Consider the following 15,773-nt stretch of genomic DNA (forward strand, 5'->3'; position numbering starts at 1 on the left):
AGGAGGAACAGGCTGGTAAGGTGGCCCAGGTGACCTGGTCCCATCCTAATCCCGTCCACAGATTGTGTCACTCTTGCTGCCCCATCTGAACAATGGGCACAGAATTAATCACTCTCAGAGGGAAGAGAGGTCTAGGAGTATTTAGAGGGTAGCAGGGCAGAATTTCTCCCATCTTTCAGACTGGGGTCCTTGCTATATAAGGCCATGGCAGGGATGGCAGGGCTGGGGCCAGAACTGCCCACAGTCAGAGATCCAGGTTAGCCTCCCTTTCTCTAACTGGCCTCCTACCATGGTGGTATTTCCTTCTGTGAGAGACCCTAAGGTGACAAGGTCACCCAGGGCCAGATTCTAGTAAACAAGATGTACAGTCAAGTTTGTTGCTGGGTCATGTGGTGCCCATGGGACACCTTGTGCCATGGAGAAGGTGCCTGCTCTGTGTTGACAGTCTGTAGCAGAGCTTGGTGAGTGAAGAGCCTCTGGGTCCCACCCTCACCCCATGACAGGCACTCTTCCAGTGCACATGGGAGCTGCACTGGGACCCAAGACACAGTCTCCTCCTTCCTGTAGCTTACAGGGTTGGCCAACAAGGATATGGTTTCATTTGCATAAATGCAACTTATGAGAAGTATCTCTCAATAAACACCCCAGTGATTGGCAGGATTCTCCAGACAAGGCAAAAAGAGAGGCCTCTCCCAGAAGGCAGTGAGCCTGATGGAGTAGGCATCAGCCATGAGGGGACACACGGGAGACTGTCTAGCAACTGAAATAACAAGTGCAAAGGCCCTGGGGTAGGGCAGGATTTAGTATATTTAGAACTCAGGTGGTCAAAGAAGTTTGTAAATAACAAAGAGAAGCCTTAGGCCTCATCCATGGGTACTGGGAGCCACTGAGCGGAGGGTCCCCCTGAAGCATTTACCCTAGACCCTGCCAGGCTCACGGGGTCATATGACAAATTTTAAGTCACATGGATTCAGACTGGAACGTTGGTCCCGCTGGTGGTTAGTTCTGTGGCTTTGGTTCCCTCCAATATCTGGGCCTCAGTATTCCCACCTGATCTAATTCAGGCACCGGAAGGTGGTGTCCCTTATGAGGTGGCTAGATAGAGCACCCCCAGTTGTTCAGAAAGGAAGGAGAGCTCCCCAGCAGCACTGGTGGTGATGGAGAGCTGGAGGGGACAGGCGGGGTGTGCAGACCTGGTAATAACGTCTTCTCCCCTACCCAGGTGTGCAGCTGATGATGCCAGGTGTGTACGCCCTGCTTCTGCTCTGGGGCCTGGCCACGCCGTGCCTGGGGCTGCTTGAGACAGTGGGCACGCTTGCTCGGATTGACAAAGATGAACTGGGCAAAGGTGAGCCGGAGGCATGTAGGCAGGCTGGAAGGGACCCGGCTGCAACTGGCTGCACCAGAGACAGATGTTCGAGCTGAGGCTATCAGTACTCAGTGGACATATTCTGGTGTATTTTGTGAGGACCCTGGAGGGGCCAGCAGCACACACTTAGGAAGCTTGGGCTCGCTCTCCAGTTCCTCCAGTGGTCACTAATGTCCTTGCCTCTGAGCAGAGAACTGGGGTGTGTGGAATGACGTGGGGCTAGGGACAGGGATGGAGAAAGGACTGGGTGGGTCATATTCCCACCTCACGTTTCTGGGGTGATAGTTACAGGACGGTGAAGAGCTACTACTCACAGTAGGGCTCCTCTACTCTGCCTTTCCCACAGTCACAGAGCCAGGCTGTGGACCTCAGGATTGGGGTCACCCTGGCACCGCCATTGAACCCTGCGTCCACTCTCTACTTTGGCTGCAGGGTAGCCGGGGATCTGGAGTTCAAGTGTAACTTAGCCTTTACAACATATTTGATTGGACACCGGGCAAGCTTCTGCCCCTTCCTGGTCTTTGGTTTATCTGTAGATGAAGGGATTATTAGGGGGGGTGTGTCTGTTTAATCCTGACACTCCTCAGGTACCACAAACGGGGCCAGGGGGAGGAATTCCCACTTCCTGAATGTGATGTGTCAATCCTAATGAAAGCAGGCTCTGACGATCAAAGGAAAGCTATGGTCCTGGTCCTCAGGGCGAGAGGATAGTTTATCAGTATTTCCTCCTTCTCACCCTCTCTGCAGCCATCCAGAACTCCCTAGTTGGGGGTCCCATTCTGCAAAAATGTGCTGGGGACTGTGACATCAGTGAACCAGGGTCTCCTGGGCGCAGGAGGGCTGCTTTCGGAGGAGGTGGACTGCTGAGCTACGGTGGCCTCTTTAGTCTTGTGGAGGAACTCTCTGGGTGAGGCCTCAGGGCTCCGAAGGTTTCTGCAGGAGGGCTTGTCTCCACAGGAAGTGGGGACAAAGGACTGTGATCACTGCTGGGCAGTGAGGATGGTGCAGGAGGGTGGCAAGGAAATGACTATGATCGAGGAAGGGCAAGGATAGCCACACCTGGGGGCTGGGGCTGGGGCTGGGGCTGGGGCTGGGGCTGGGGCTGGGGCTGGGGCTGGGGCTGGGGCTGGGGCTGGGACTGAGGACATCAACTATAACCTCCTGCTGTGTGACCCCGGGAAGGTTGCTTATTTCTCTGGGCTGACCCAGGTGTCTGTCAGGCTCCTTTCCTCATCTCTTTGGGGATCTGGTCGGAAGACTCTGCCCTGATGAGCCCCTTCTCAGACCCTCCCCACCTTCAGGGTGACACTTATTCCGAAGACAACACACATGATCCTGGTTTGTCTTTGTCACCGTGGCAGATTATGAATCCAAGGAGGGGCAGAATTCCCATCTGGGCCATCATCAGAACGACCTCACATAAGCAGGGCTTTGTGATCACGTTAGGATGGAGGAAAGGGACAGGTGGCTAACACTTTTAGCGGAACAGTCACCAGCAGGGGTTCTGGGTGACCTTACCATTGGTGAGTCGGTGTTGAGATAGGGCGATGTCAAGCCTCTCCACGGGGGACATCCCTCAGGGACAGTCTCCTCACCCCACTGTGCTCACTCAGTGGTGGAGGGGAGCGTGCTTGTGTCTGACTGCAGCCTGCACTCGTTGGCCATGGCTGAGGGAATAAGAGCAGTCAGTCAGACGAGGAGATGGCAGCTCCTCAGGTAGCGCCCACATTCTACCAAGGGAGCTGATGATGGCTCATAGAGTGCAGCTTCTCTGAGTCACTGAGGTAGATCTTGGCAGAGTCTGGGCTTTACACATCTGGACACGGAGGCACAGCAGCCTAGATACATCCCCAGTCACAGTTAGGTCGCCATGGAGTAGGGCTGTGAAGCCTCCTGGTTGGACACCACGGACACCAAGACAACATTAAATAAAACCATGTATACAGTGAGCACTCAATAAATGCTATCACTGTTATTAGACTCCACATCTCTTCATGCCTCCTTGGCTGAGTGAATGTCACATTGTCCTTCCTTCAAGGAGCTGTAGGATGTGCCCAAACCGGATATGACAGTGCCCTAGGACTCAGACAGGGCTGCAAGCTGCAGTCAGAGAACCCGGAGGAGGGGATGTCTGGCTGAAATCAGGAGAGCCGGGAGCACTCAGCTAGTTAGGGTAGGGTGCTAGGTTGAATAGTCAGGAGTGAGTGCTCTAGACAGGAGTAGCAAGAACGAGCTAGAAGGATACCTGACTAAGAAATCCCCTGTATGGTGTATTCTAGGCGGGGCCCAATGTCACACAACTGGGGCTGAGGTTTCCAGAGAGAGTAGGGCCTCCAACTGTGATTCTGGGGTTACATTGCTGAGCGTGAACCGTACGGGGGATCTGACGTTCGGGGTCCACCCAGGCCCCAGGGTATGTAGGAGTGAGCCTGCTTCGCCCCCTCTCCAGGTTGAAGATAGAGGAACTAACCTTGCCCACAGTGTCAATCAAGCTGCTGCCGGGGGTTGGGGTGCAGCTGAGCCTGCACACCAAGGTTAGCCTGCATGGCTCTGGGTAAGTGTGCTTCTGGGAGCTCCTATACAGCAGCCCCCGTATTTCCTCTGCCTCACTTCCTTCAGGGTACTCACTTCCATCTTGTTTCTCTTGGGCCCCTGCTCTATTACCTTCCCCTAAAGGACCCCACCTCACTGGTGACCCCCAGGCTTCCGTGGAGCTTCCCGTTGCCTGAGGTGGGGAAGAGGGAGGTGCAGATGCTTGGGGACCAGGACCTTGCCATCCACAGGGCCCAAGGATGGAGTGGGCATGGCCTGGGGATGGTGAGGTGGGTAAGGTCTGGGAGCCAGGCTATGCTCACCTTGGGGATCTTGCAGTCCCCTGGTGGGCCTCCTGCAGCTGGCCGCAGAGGTGAATGTGTCTTCGAAAGTGGCACTGGGCATGAGCCCTCGGGGGACACCCATCCTTATCCTTAAGCGCTGCAACACGCTCTTGGGCCACATCAGCCTGACGTCAGGGTGAGTCTCTGGCTTGGGACCAGCTTACACATGTCCAGCTTGGGACGCCTGTCTCCAGCTCTGCCTGAGAATGTCACGCTGTCCTGCAGACCCTGTTTTGTCCCAGACCTGAGACCAACCTGTAGCTCACAACGCAGTTACTCCAGAATGATCTTTCTCCTGTCCCTGGAGTCCCACTCGGGGCTCCCTGTCTCCCAGAAGCTCTGTGTCTGCTCTCAGCATGTAATAGCCCCAACTCAACCCTTGACTAGTGTGACCCCAGAACCATATCTCCATGCTGGGACCTCAGTGTCTCCTGTGTGTAGCTGCAAGCACCTTCACATTGTCCCCTTCCTGTGGGATACCCACTCACTTGCCCGTCTTCATGAGCTGCCTCATTCCAGGGAGAAAGCAAAGCCCACAGAGCCCCCTGCCCAAGCTATCACACACAGATGGGGCAGGCATGGAAGCTAGTCTCTGACCACTGCACTACCCTCCCCTGCCCATTCTTCCGCTCTCTCCCAGGCACCATCTTTCTTCCAGGCCAAGCCTCAGCTCCTCTATTTTTCTGGCTTAGGGTTAGCTCCAGGAATAGGGTATGGGATCTCTGTAAAGGTTTTAGTAAAGCGATTGCAGGTCAGGGCTTTGGGATCCTTAAAATTTAGTGTCTCTTGATGCTCTTGGGGCAGCAAGCTCAGGGTCTGTGCTGTCTTGGGATGTGGCTCTGTGGGCGTGTGACACTGTACCCACACGATCTCCAGACAGGCAAACTACAGATATTGCTTATCCTTAGGCCATCTACCCATCCATCCATCCATCCTTTCATCCATCCATCCATCCATCCATCCTTCCATCCATCCATCCACCATCCATCTGTTCATTCATTCATTCATTCATTCATTGCTTATTGAGCCCCAAGTGGAATCAGACAATGCCGCACATGTAAATGACTCTTGTCTATAAATTGTTGGGTGTTCTGGAGCACAGGCTGTCTGGTAGGCATGTGTGGCCTCCTCTCTCATCTGGCAGTGGCATGGGATAGGGTGGGGCTACCTAGCCAAGGAAGGTAAAACTTGGATGTCCCATAGTAAGGCAGGGCCAAGGCTTAAACACAGGTCCCCAAAGCTCCAGTCAGCCTCACAAAATGAAGAGACGGGAGAGAGGCAGAGACCTGGTTCACCTACCCTGCCATTCGCCTTCTTGTCTCCTTTACCCAGGCTGCTGCCCACACCAATCTTTGGGCTTGTGGAACAGACACTGTGCAAGGTGCTGCCTGGGCTGGTGAGTATGGCTCCCACCAGGCTGCCAAGGGCAGTCAGTTATTAAGTCATTGTGAGGAATGCTGTGTGGGTGGGAGTGGGTTGTCTACCCTGGGCTGAAGGAAGCAGTGTGGCCACGGGAGGGGAGAAAACACCTCGGGTAGATTCAAGAAGGTTCATCCTGGGCTGTGTGTGTGTGTGTGTGTGTGTGTGTGTGTGTGTGTGTGTCGGATCTGGCTCTGTGTGCTGGAAGCACTTTCAGCCAGAATTCTTGGTTATTCTTCTGGATGGGATCGGAACTGTGTTTTGAGGCAGTGTTGTGCTGTGGCTTCCTTGTAGAACTGGCTGATCGGTGCTGCAGGATGGCCCAGCCTGTATCTGCTCGGTTCTGCAGGGTGGCCCAGCCTGTATCTGCTCGGTGCTGCAGGATGGGCTGCCTGTATCTGTTCTCCTTCCAGTGCAGCCCCGGGGCTTGGGGCACCAGTCTTGCTTCAGTCCTGCCTTTTGTGTCCGCCAATAATTTCGACCTTGGCAGATGGCTCTTGGTCTCTGACCCCAACTGTAGACTGAAGTGCATTGGGCTGGAGTCTCACTTGTGTGGGCAAAGCAACTGCTGGCTTCACCCACAACACAGGGTTCAGTGAGTGCAGGGCAGGGTGGGTGGACCGTCGGATGACAGGGAGGATGAGGTACTGGGACTTCTGACCACAAGCCCTCTGTCTCTACACTGGGTGGCAGGATGGACCCTCGACCATAGAGGGGTCAGCAGTCACCTTGCCCCAGTGGCCCTGCACTGTCTACTGTTTCCCCGTCACTGCAACCTTTAGCACTTTCTAACAGGGTTCATGTAAGAGATGTGAGCTTGGGTGTCCGTATGCTACCCCCGTCCTGTCATCTTCACGCCATGCTTCGCTTTGAGCCTCAGCACCACACAGCCATTTTGGGGGAGAGAGAGAGAGAGAGCTGTCTTCTGCCCCAAGCAGGGTGCACCTATCTCTCTAGTGACTGCTGTCTCCTCCTGTACAGCTGTGCCCTGTGGTAGACAGTGTGCTGAGCGTGGTGAATGAGCTCTTGGGGGCTACGCTGAGTAAGTTGGGGCCCTACCCTCCTCTGTGTTCCCTCACCTTCAACATTGAGCAGGTGGCCATGGAGGGGAGAGTGGGGAGCGTCTTTTCCTTCTTAGATTGTTCACTCCATTAGATTGTTCACTCCACCGTGGGGAGGCTTCTGGGAAACCCCTAGGGTGGAGACCTAGGAAGGGGGTCCAAGGGAGGATGTCTAGGGAGGAGTCCAGCTAGCCCAGTGGGGAGGGGAAGCCTCAGAGCACCCACATCTGAGATCTCCACCTACCAGCTGCTGCAGACACTCACTGAGCACTTGAGGCTGACACGGGAGGTAAGTGTTCTCTGTGGAGATGAATGCCACAGGCCCAGAGGGCTTTAGCAAGGCAGCCATGACCCTGCAGCCCAGTGACTCTGTCTCTGTACCTTATGGAGACCTCTGTGCTCAGGGAAGTATGAGAAGACGCAGGGCAGGATGGTGCTATGGCCACCCCTCCATCAGGGCAGTACAGGCATGGGTCAGCCACAGCAGCCCTGAAAGCAGTAACACAGGCTTCCCCAGTCTGTGTGCCCTCAGACTGTGGACCTCCATTAGCGGGGTGAAATGGGGGTGAAGCAGTACCCAAATGAATTCTGGGTAAAGGGTAAGCATGCAACAGGTGCTCAATAAATGCCAGTGGTACTGTCCCTGGGGGCTGGGCTGAGGTCTTTCCTGTCTGCCCTCTTTCCTGCAGGCCTGGTACCCCTTGGGCCTCTGGGGTCTGTGGAGTTCACTCTGGCCACACTGCCCCTAATCTCCAACCAGTACATTGAGCTGGATATAAATGTGAGTGTCTCAGGGACAGGGCAGTGGGGGTCCATGGTGGAGTGGGTGGGGATGCTGGACAAGGCCAGGAGGCCGAGAAGTCACACACCCACCTGTTTCTGTGTCCTGCCTGGTAGCCCATCGTGAAGAGCATAGCTGGTGATGTCATTGATTTCCCCAAGCCACGCCTCCCAGTCAAGATGCCCCCCAAAGAGGACCACACCTCCCAAGTGACTGTCCCACTCTACCTCTTCAACACTGTGTTTGGGCTCCTGCAAACCAATGGTGCCCTTGACCTGGATATCACCCCTGAGATGGTGAGTGGTGGTGTATGGGGATGCTGGGTTGGGACGTCTGCCCCCGCCTGGCAGTGGCAGGGCTGAGGCTGGGTTTTCCAATATTGTGAGCCTATTCTCTGTAAGCGGGGGCTGGGCATGCTTAGAGCACACACCTTGTCATCTACCCTGTTCTAGAGGAGCACGTCACTAATCCTCCATACTGCATGGCACTGCTGAAGCCTTCTAAACTCTCCGCTCTCCGGAAAGCCACTCCCAACAGTCAGGACCGACAGAGTCAGATTTCCTTCCATCCATGCACCCAGTGAATCTTTCTTGAGTTTACACTATTTTATACTAAAGTAGGAATGGCTAAAATCCCGCCTACTTTCTCAAGAGGAGATTTGGGTTGGAGAAAAGCCAGGCTTAGACTTTGCTGAAAGTCACTTGCACTTTTGTACTGGAGTTTCTGGGACCTCTTTGCTTCTGTGCTGGCCCCTCTTTGCCCCAATGGCTCAGAAGGCCTGGCCTCTGGAAGCCTCACCAGCGGCGTCTTATTCCTACCTGGAGCATTGAGCTCTGAGCTATTTGGAAGCCTCACATACAGCTTAGGCCCAAGGCAAGAGGGTTGACCTATCACCTCGTACAGGATGGGGAAGGGTCCCTAGGGGACAGAGGTAGCTTCTGAGATCTGAATGGGGCCCAGAGTTGGAGGCAGGAGTCTTTAGCCGGCGAGAAAGCAGACTCTGAAGAAAGGAATGTGTCATTGAATGAATGGCCCATGGGTGGGGCTGTGAGCATTGTGATGGGACAGTCCTCTCAGGGCACATCTAATACTGCCGCCATCATGGTGTATTAACTGAGTCCAAGAGTGCTCCCAGAGCTCTGGGAACAGAGCTGTTCTGATAGGTGGTTCATATGGGGCGCCATTGCTTAGCAATCTTGGTGACCACTACTTAGTTTCCAAGGGGGAAGGGGCATGGGCACAGTGGGACCACATTTCCTAACATTTTATGAACCTATGACTTATAAAGACTGGAAGTGGTCATGTTTATGAGTGCCCACTGGGGTGATGGATAAGAGCCCCGCTGCCTTTCTCAGTGTGGTCTGGCAGCAATGAGAGGACTCTGACACCAGGCAGCTCATCCTGGGTCATCATTAGCCAAGGATGGAGCCTGGGCAGTCTTAGCATCGCTTGCATAAAGTGAGGGCAGTGTTAGCCTGGCCACTGAGCTGCTGTGTGGGGTGCGCTAGGGAAACTGGGAAGAGGACCTGGTTCAGGGTCAGGCTCCAGTAGGTGGGAGCATCTGTAGTGAGCAGAGGTGGGGGGACTCATTCTCCTGTCTTGCACCTGTTTCCAGGGATGTCTTCATTCTCCACTAACCTCTTGTTTGCTCTCATGTCTAGGTTCCCAGAAATATCCCGCTGACAACTACTGACCTGGCAGCTTTGGCCCCTGAGGTGAGTGGGCCCTCTTAGGGGATCCATCAGAGTAGTTCTTTCCTGAATTCCTGAATTGACTCCAGAAGTTTTCCCAGGGCATCTCCCCATGATTAATATTGAGTCCAAATTCATTTTGAAGTGTGGAGTACTAACACCATATCCTTTTCTGATAGTACAATCGGAAGCCACCTGGGTGCTGTGGTCACAGCAACTCCAGCAGACAGAGAACAGGAGGACCTTCCCAGGCTACTCACTCACAGTTTAACCATTCCGAGTCTCCTAGTAACACCCACTCTTTGAGAAGTGACGGGAATCAGGTTTACACAGCCACTTAGAGGACAGAGGCATGATAGCGTTTGAGGACCAGTGCACCCCATGTCCAGATTCCTATGTTACTGAATTATCAACACAGAGAATCAATCTTAAGATTCGTCTTCAAGGATCCCTTAGACTGGAAGATGACTCCAGCTCTTGGTCTTCTCTGTCCTGGGAGAGACAATGGAGAGGGGTCATGGAGGTGGAGAGAGTGGATGTGATCCCAGAGCTTAGATTCCCAGTAATTCACGTGAGACTGAACCCACCACAATGCAGCTGCGAGAGTTAGAAATGATCTGAAGTAGAAATGACTAATATTACATTAGGGATCATAGAGTAGCAGGAGAGCATGAGAGGCGTTGGACAGAGAAACAGAGGATGTGTGTGTGTGGGGGTGTTGAGTGGGTTTGGAGGACAAGGTCTATGCATCCATTAAGGGCAGGGTTCCAGGCAGCCGCAGGGAGCAAGGTGGGACTTGCCCTTCAGAGTCTCTGGGCTGAAGGGCAGAGGAGGCTCAGGAGAGGAGGGGCCTGGGGGTGAACAGGCAGGAGAACCTTTCAAAGGCAGGAGGAAAGTGCAAGATTGGTTGGGTGGCAGAGACGACCAGAGATCCCTCAGGACACAGCTGCTGATGTTTTTGTTTTATTTTTGATACGGAGCTGCATGTAGCCCAGATTGTCCCTGAACTTACTATTTAGCCAAGGATAGCCTTAATTCTTGATCTTTCTGTTTCTAACTCCCAAGCACTGGGATTTTAGATGTGTGCCACCATGCTCAGCTTTCTAGGGGAAGATTTTGCTGGTGTATGAGACAGAGCCTGATTTGGTGGCCACATGGGTTAGAGTCTTATCACTTTGGTGGGGTAAAGTGCCGGCTATCCTAGGCTATCACCTTGCTGCCAAGTGACGTGCCTCTTACCTAGTAGATGACCAATGTGATGGTGGACTGACTAATTCTGACACTGGGCCTCTAAGCTCTCTTCATACCCAAGTCTTTCCTTGTCTCTCCCAGGCCCTGGGGAAGCTGCCCCCTGGTCAGCACCTCCTGCTCTCGCTGCGGGTAATGAAGTCGCCCATGATCCTGCTGCAGAACAAGAAGGCCACAGTCTCTATCCCAGTCACCATCCACGTGCTGTCTTCTGTCCCTCAAGGAACTCCTGTAGCTCTTTTCCAGATGAATGGGGTAAGTGGATGAGGGGTGGTCAGGGAGCCCCATGCTGCACAGGAAGACCCCCACATCATTGTGAACCAAGCCTGTTGTTTACCCAATTTCTCTCCAGCCCCTAGCCCCTCTTTGGTCCCATGGGCCCACTCTGTTTCCGTAAGTCCTGGGAGTCGCTGCCTCTGCTCAGCTGTCTCCTGGGGACCCTGCTTCCTGTCTCAGCATGGTGGTCCCAGCATGCCTTGTGCTCTGCCTGCCCTGGCTGTTTCGTCTTCCACCTTCCTAGGCTAGCTCAAGTACCCCTGGAGAGCTTTTAGCTCCCTCATGGGTTAAACAGAAGGTTCCAGTCTGCAGGCCCAAACACCTCAAACTCTGTCCCACAGTAGGACAGAGCTGCCGTGGAAGGAATGGTCAGAGGCTCTCCTGGCATCTGGGTGACCGTCTCTGTGCCTTGCAGAGTCAGGGAAAACATCCGCTCACTCTTCTCCTCAGGTCATGACTCTAAATGCCCACCTGGCTCCATCCACCACCAAGCTGCACATATCTCTGTCCTTGGAACGGTAATGTGGGGTCCTAGATGGGTCTGTCCCTTCCTTCAGACACAAGATAAGGGGCTGACTAACATAGGGGCCACTTGGTAAGCATCTCCGGGCTGGGTGCTTAGCAGATTTGTCTCACCTTAGAGCCTGCAGGAAGGGGTCGTGGTGGTCACTACAGATCAAGTAGTAGGGCCCAAAGAGGGGTCCCTGACTACAGCCTCCATGGCTCCCTCTGCTTAGACACTGCCTCTGGCAATGAGCCTGCCCCCGGGACAGATGCTTCTGCCTCATACCGACTTCTGTAGTTCCCTCATCTCTGTCCCATGTTAACGGAGCATCAGGAGAATCCAAACAGCCAAGATGAAGGTGGAATGCCATTCTCCCCACACTTTCGCACTTCACAGTTTGTAATGATCACTGTAGCCCAGGCTCAGGCGGTGGGCCTATGATCCGGGCCTCCCTCTCCAGCTGGCTATGTTGAGGTCTGTCTGGCCCCCGTCCCAGTTGTAGAGAATTTCTCAGATGTCTTTGAGACCTGACTGTCCTGAGCCACCGCATCCAGCATGCAACTCTCTGCTCTGGAACTTCCCTGAGGTTCCATTTTTGCCCTCTTCAACCAGGTCCGCTGCCTGCTCACCTCTGCCCCCTGGTGGCAGTTCGTGACACAGCAGTCCAGAAGTGGAATTCCGTTTCCTCTTTTCTGTTCCGGGAAAGCCATGACTGGGGTGGGCCAGGGTCAGCAGGGAGTGAGGAGCTGCCAGGACCTCTTACCATTTCTCTTCTCTCTGCCAGGTTGACTGTCCAGCTGGCCTCCTCCTTTTCCCAACCTTTTGACGTAAGTTCCTGGAAGAAGGAGCTTGGCAGAGGTGGGTGGGGAGCGGTCAAGGTCAAGGCTGCCTCTGTGTGGGCCCAGTGTACAAGCTTGTGTGTGTACACCTGTGAACCTGTGTGTGTGCTCGAGTATGTCTGCATGTGTGTATGTGCATGCGTGTGTGTGTGTGAGAGAGAGAGAGTGTGTGTGTGTGTGTGTGTGTGTGTGTGTGATCTTAGGAAAGCCAATCCCATGTTCTTACAAGGTCTTGGATCCTCACAATGGATAAACATTCAAAGGCTCACAAGGATCTGGAAGTTCACGTAAAATTTTGAGCCCTGAAAGTTTTAGCATTTCAGAACCCCACGGAGCCCTGAGGTTCATGCTTCTCACAGATTTCTTAGGTTCTGAAATCTCAGGCCAGCTTCAGATTCTAGAACATTCTGAGGGCTGCCAAACTGTCTAGATTCTAAGGTCAGCCTTCACAGAGTTCTACCAGAGCTGGGCACATTCCCTTCTCTCTTTCACAGGCACACCTGCCCTAACTCACAGAATCATCTAGAAGGGAATGTCTTGAAAGATCCCAGACTAAGGGTGAAGCCTGCATTAACCAGAGTGTTGCTGGGTTACACAGTCCAATCCGAGGGACCCATTACCTAGCAGGAACAGTTTCTCTAGGCTTTTGGGAGGCTTCTGGGCCTCTGGTTTCCCATGAAGCCCCTCCTACACCATCCTCTCTTGCAGGCATCCTGTCTAGAAGAATGGCTCAGTGATGTGGTCCGGGCTGCCTACATGCAGAAGCTCAATGGTACGGCTGAACTGGAGACTGATTTGCTGCTCACTCCCTTACTCTGATGGGAATACTGAGGCCAGAGAGATGCCAGGGTTTCCGTCCATGCAGCAATGACCAGCACCATCATGCTCTTCTCTGGGCCTCCAGAGTTAACCTTGCCTGGACTCTGTTTACGTGCTCACAGTCAAGTGAGAAATAGCTATTCTAACCAATGGCTAGACCACAGATGTCATGGGATTCAGTGACTGATGCTTCTAGGTGGTGTGGCTGAAGGGGAACCACAAACATGATGTAGAAAAGGGGTTTTATCTTTTTTGGGGGGTATGGTGGGTTAAGTAGGAATTTGCTAACAAGAAGCTGAGTTCCCACAGGGAGAAATGCCTGTCCATCACCAGGGTCTGAGACCCCTACCCCCCCCGTCTTTGTTTTCAACTATTTTCTTTTCACAGAACACCTGGAGGTTGGAATACCTCTGCCTAAAATTCTCAACGTCAACTTTGCCAATTCAGTAGTGGATGTCATTGAGGTGAGCTTCCCCTATGGATGTGTCCCCCGATGGAAGTTTAACTGAGGCCTGGAGAGACCTGTTTGACACCTCTGAGAAACATGCCCTGCCTCATCCTTTGACCTGCCTCTGTATCATCTCTACATAGCTCAGAGAATCACAAGCCTCAGAAATGGCAACTATATGGCACACGTATTTCTATCGTTTCCTTCCTCGCCCATGGCAGACATTATCAATCAATCACAGAATTCTGTTGAATTAAGACATGTCTGACCTGAAGAAGAAACCTCAGATATACTCACAGAATCATAGTTCTTTGGTCCATGGACAGTAAATACTTGTGTGTCCTTCCCTCATTGTTGTTTATGTATGACAGGCATGACTAATAGATTATGATACCATCCCTTCTCCACATCATCATCACCACCACCACTACCACCACCACCACTACCACCACCATCATTATCATCATCATCATCATCATCATCGTCATCATCGTTATTTTGCCACAAAGCTTTTCAAATCAGAACACTTTTTAGTCTTGGGATAGCCCTAGGAAGTGAGCACAACAGGGATTTCTGTATTGATTTTTAAGGTGAGAGGATGAAGGTCAGGGGGTTTATTCAGTATGTTTTTGGTAAAAGTGGCCCTTGAACTTAAGTCTGAGCCAGCCCAGACACACTCACCTTCTCACCCCTCATTTAATGCTAGGTCTCAGGCAGAGCAGGAGGCCAGGCATGAGGTGAGGCAGACATGAGGGGACCTTGGGCTCAGAGACCTAACTGAGAATTCCTTTTCTTGTAGAATGCGGTCGTGCTCACAGTGGCTCCATGAGGCAGTATGACTGCAGCTCTTCCTGTTCACCACAGAGTCCTATCTGTCTGCCCGCTCTGCCTCAGTTTCCCTCCCAGCATGCATTGGTGGCAGTATAAGTACTCCTCTCCCACCCAGGCCCACCTTGCCCCCTGTTCCTGTGATTATGACTGTTTGGGGATGGGGTTGACTGGACAGCCGCAGATCTGCTTCAGAAAGCACACAGCACCTTGGTTCAGGCCCAGCTTCAATAAACTGACCCTTGGTCTTGTGCCTGCTGGCTGGTTTGTTCCCTGCCTACACAGGAGCACTGTTGGCGTTGGCCTCCAATGATCTCCTTCATTCTAAACAGGAGCTCTTAAGAGGTGAGGGGATCTGGGGTCTAGGTATTGGAGTGCCGACTCCCAGTCCCACCTGGCTGGCCTACGCAGCCTCTGGTCCTTGTCTGGTCTCTGCCTCTCCCTGTTGTCCATTCCCCACCCTCTGTCGTAACCTCTGCCTTTGAGTTTTGGAAACCTCTCAGAAGGGCATACAAACTGAATTTTTGAGGTTGAATAGAAGTTCTCCAGGGAGAGAAGGAGCCAGAACTCTATGAAGCAAGGCTGAGTAAGGCTTGCCCTGGAGAGATACCTGTTGACTAAGGAGAAGACAGAGAAGTTCCTAAAACAAGAGAATGCTTGACACACATGACGGTTAGTTTCATTCATCAGTGTGACAACTCCCCAGGAGACATAGTTGCTATGGGCTGCAACTGAGGCAGACATCATGGTGCTGGGGAAATGTCAGAGGAGATGCTCGCCCACTGTCAGGAAGCAGGAGGAGAATTCTTTCCACTTCCTTCCTGGTCTGTTCCCTAGGCTTTAAGCTTATGGGATGGCACATTGTTGGGTCTCCCCCCAGCTCATCACTCAAAATGAATCTACAGTGGGCTTTACTGTTCTTCTCAAACAGATCCACAGTGGGCTTTACTATTCTTTCTGGCATCACCCAATGCACATGGCTGGAAGTCATCCAAGCTCTTACTCAGTGGTCCAGGCAGACTCCTTTGCTTCTAAACAGATCTCAATGCCTGGCCTTGAACTCTGTCTCAGTCCGTGGTGCTGAAGGACTGTAATAGGGTGTCTAAGATTGACTGGTTTACAGTGAACAGGAATTTACTGGTTCACCCTTCAGGAGACTAGGACATTCAAGATGGAGGAGCTGGTGTAAGCTGGGGCTCTTCTTGCTGTGCCATCCCATAATGCCAGACAAAAGGTCAAAACCAGGAAAGGTAAAGAGTAGAGATAGAGAGAGTGAGAGAATGAAAGAGAGAGACAGGCAGAGAGAGAGACAGAGAGACAGAGACAGAGAGACAGAGAGAGAAAGAGACAGAGAGACAGAGGAAACATTCCCACACAGTGGAATCTACTCCTTGCCTGCTGAAGTGGAACTCATCCATCCATGCAGCTGGAGCCCCCCAAATGCCTAACACCCCCATTGGCCCCATCTCCTGGCCCCATCACCCAGGGAACACATTCAAACTACAGCAGGTGCTTATCTGTGACACAGGGAAGTCATGGTTCTCATTCAGGTCATCAGAGGGCTAAACATCCAGCCCTTGTCAGGTGCTGGGAAGAGGTCTTGGCACATGTGA

General features: G+C 52.9%; 1 protein-coding gene across 1 annotated transcript; it reads left to right on the top strand.

The window, feature by feature from the left end:
- Positions 1-1,230: 1,230 nt before the first annotated feature.
- Positions 1,231-14,161, top strand: Bpifb3 (BPI fold containing family B member 3). The gene is given in 17 exon segments (XM_032902418.1): positions 1,231-1,348; positions 2,117-2,154; positions 2,156-2,215; positions 2,218-2,276; positions 3,819-3,923; positions 4,241-4,381; positions 5,578-5,641; positions 6,646-6,706; positions 7,415-7,506; positions 7,623-7,802; positions 9,168-9,221; positions 10,530-10,700; positions 11,172-11,239; positions 12,011-12,053; positions 12,774-12,837; positions 13,272-13,348; positions 14,132-14,161. Coding segments are annotated over 17 exon segments (1,422 nt in total). The 5' UTR covers positions 1,231-1,233.
- Positions 14,162-15,773: the final 1,612 nt, after the last annotated feature.

The sequence above is a fragment of the Rattus rattus genome, chromosome 5 (assembly GCF_011064425.1).
Source record: "Rattus rattus isolate New Zealand chromosome 5, Rrattus_CSIRO_v1, whole genome shotgun sequence".
Classification (NCBI taxonomy): Eukaryota; Metazoa; Chordata; class Mammalia; order Rodentia; family Muridae; genus Rattus; species Rattus rattus.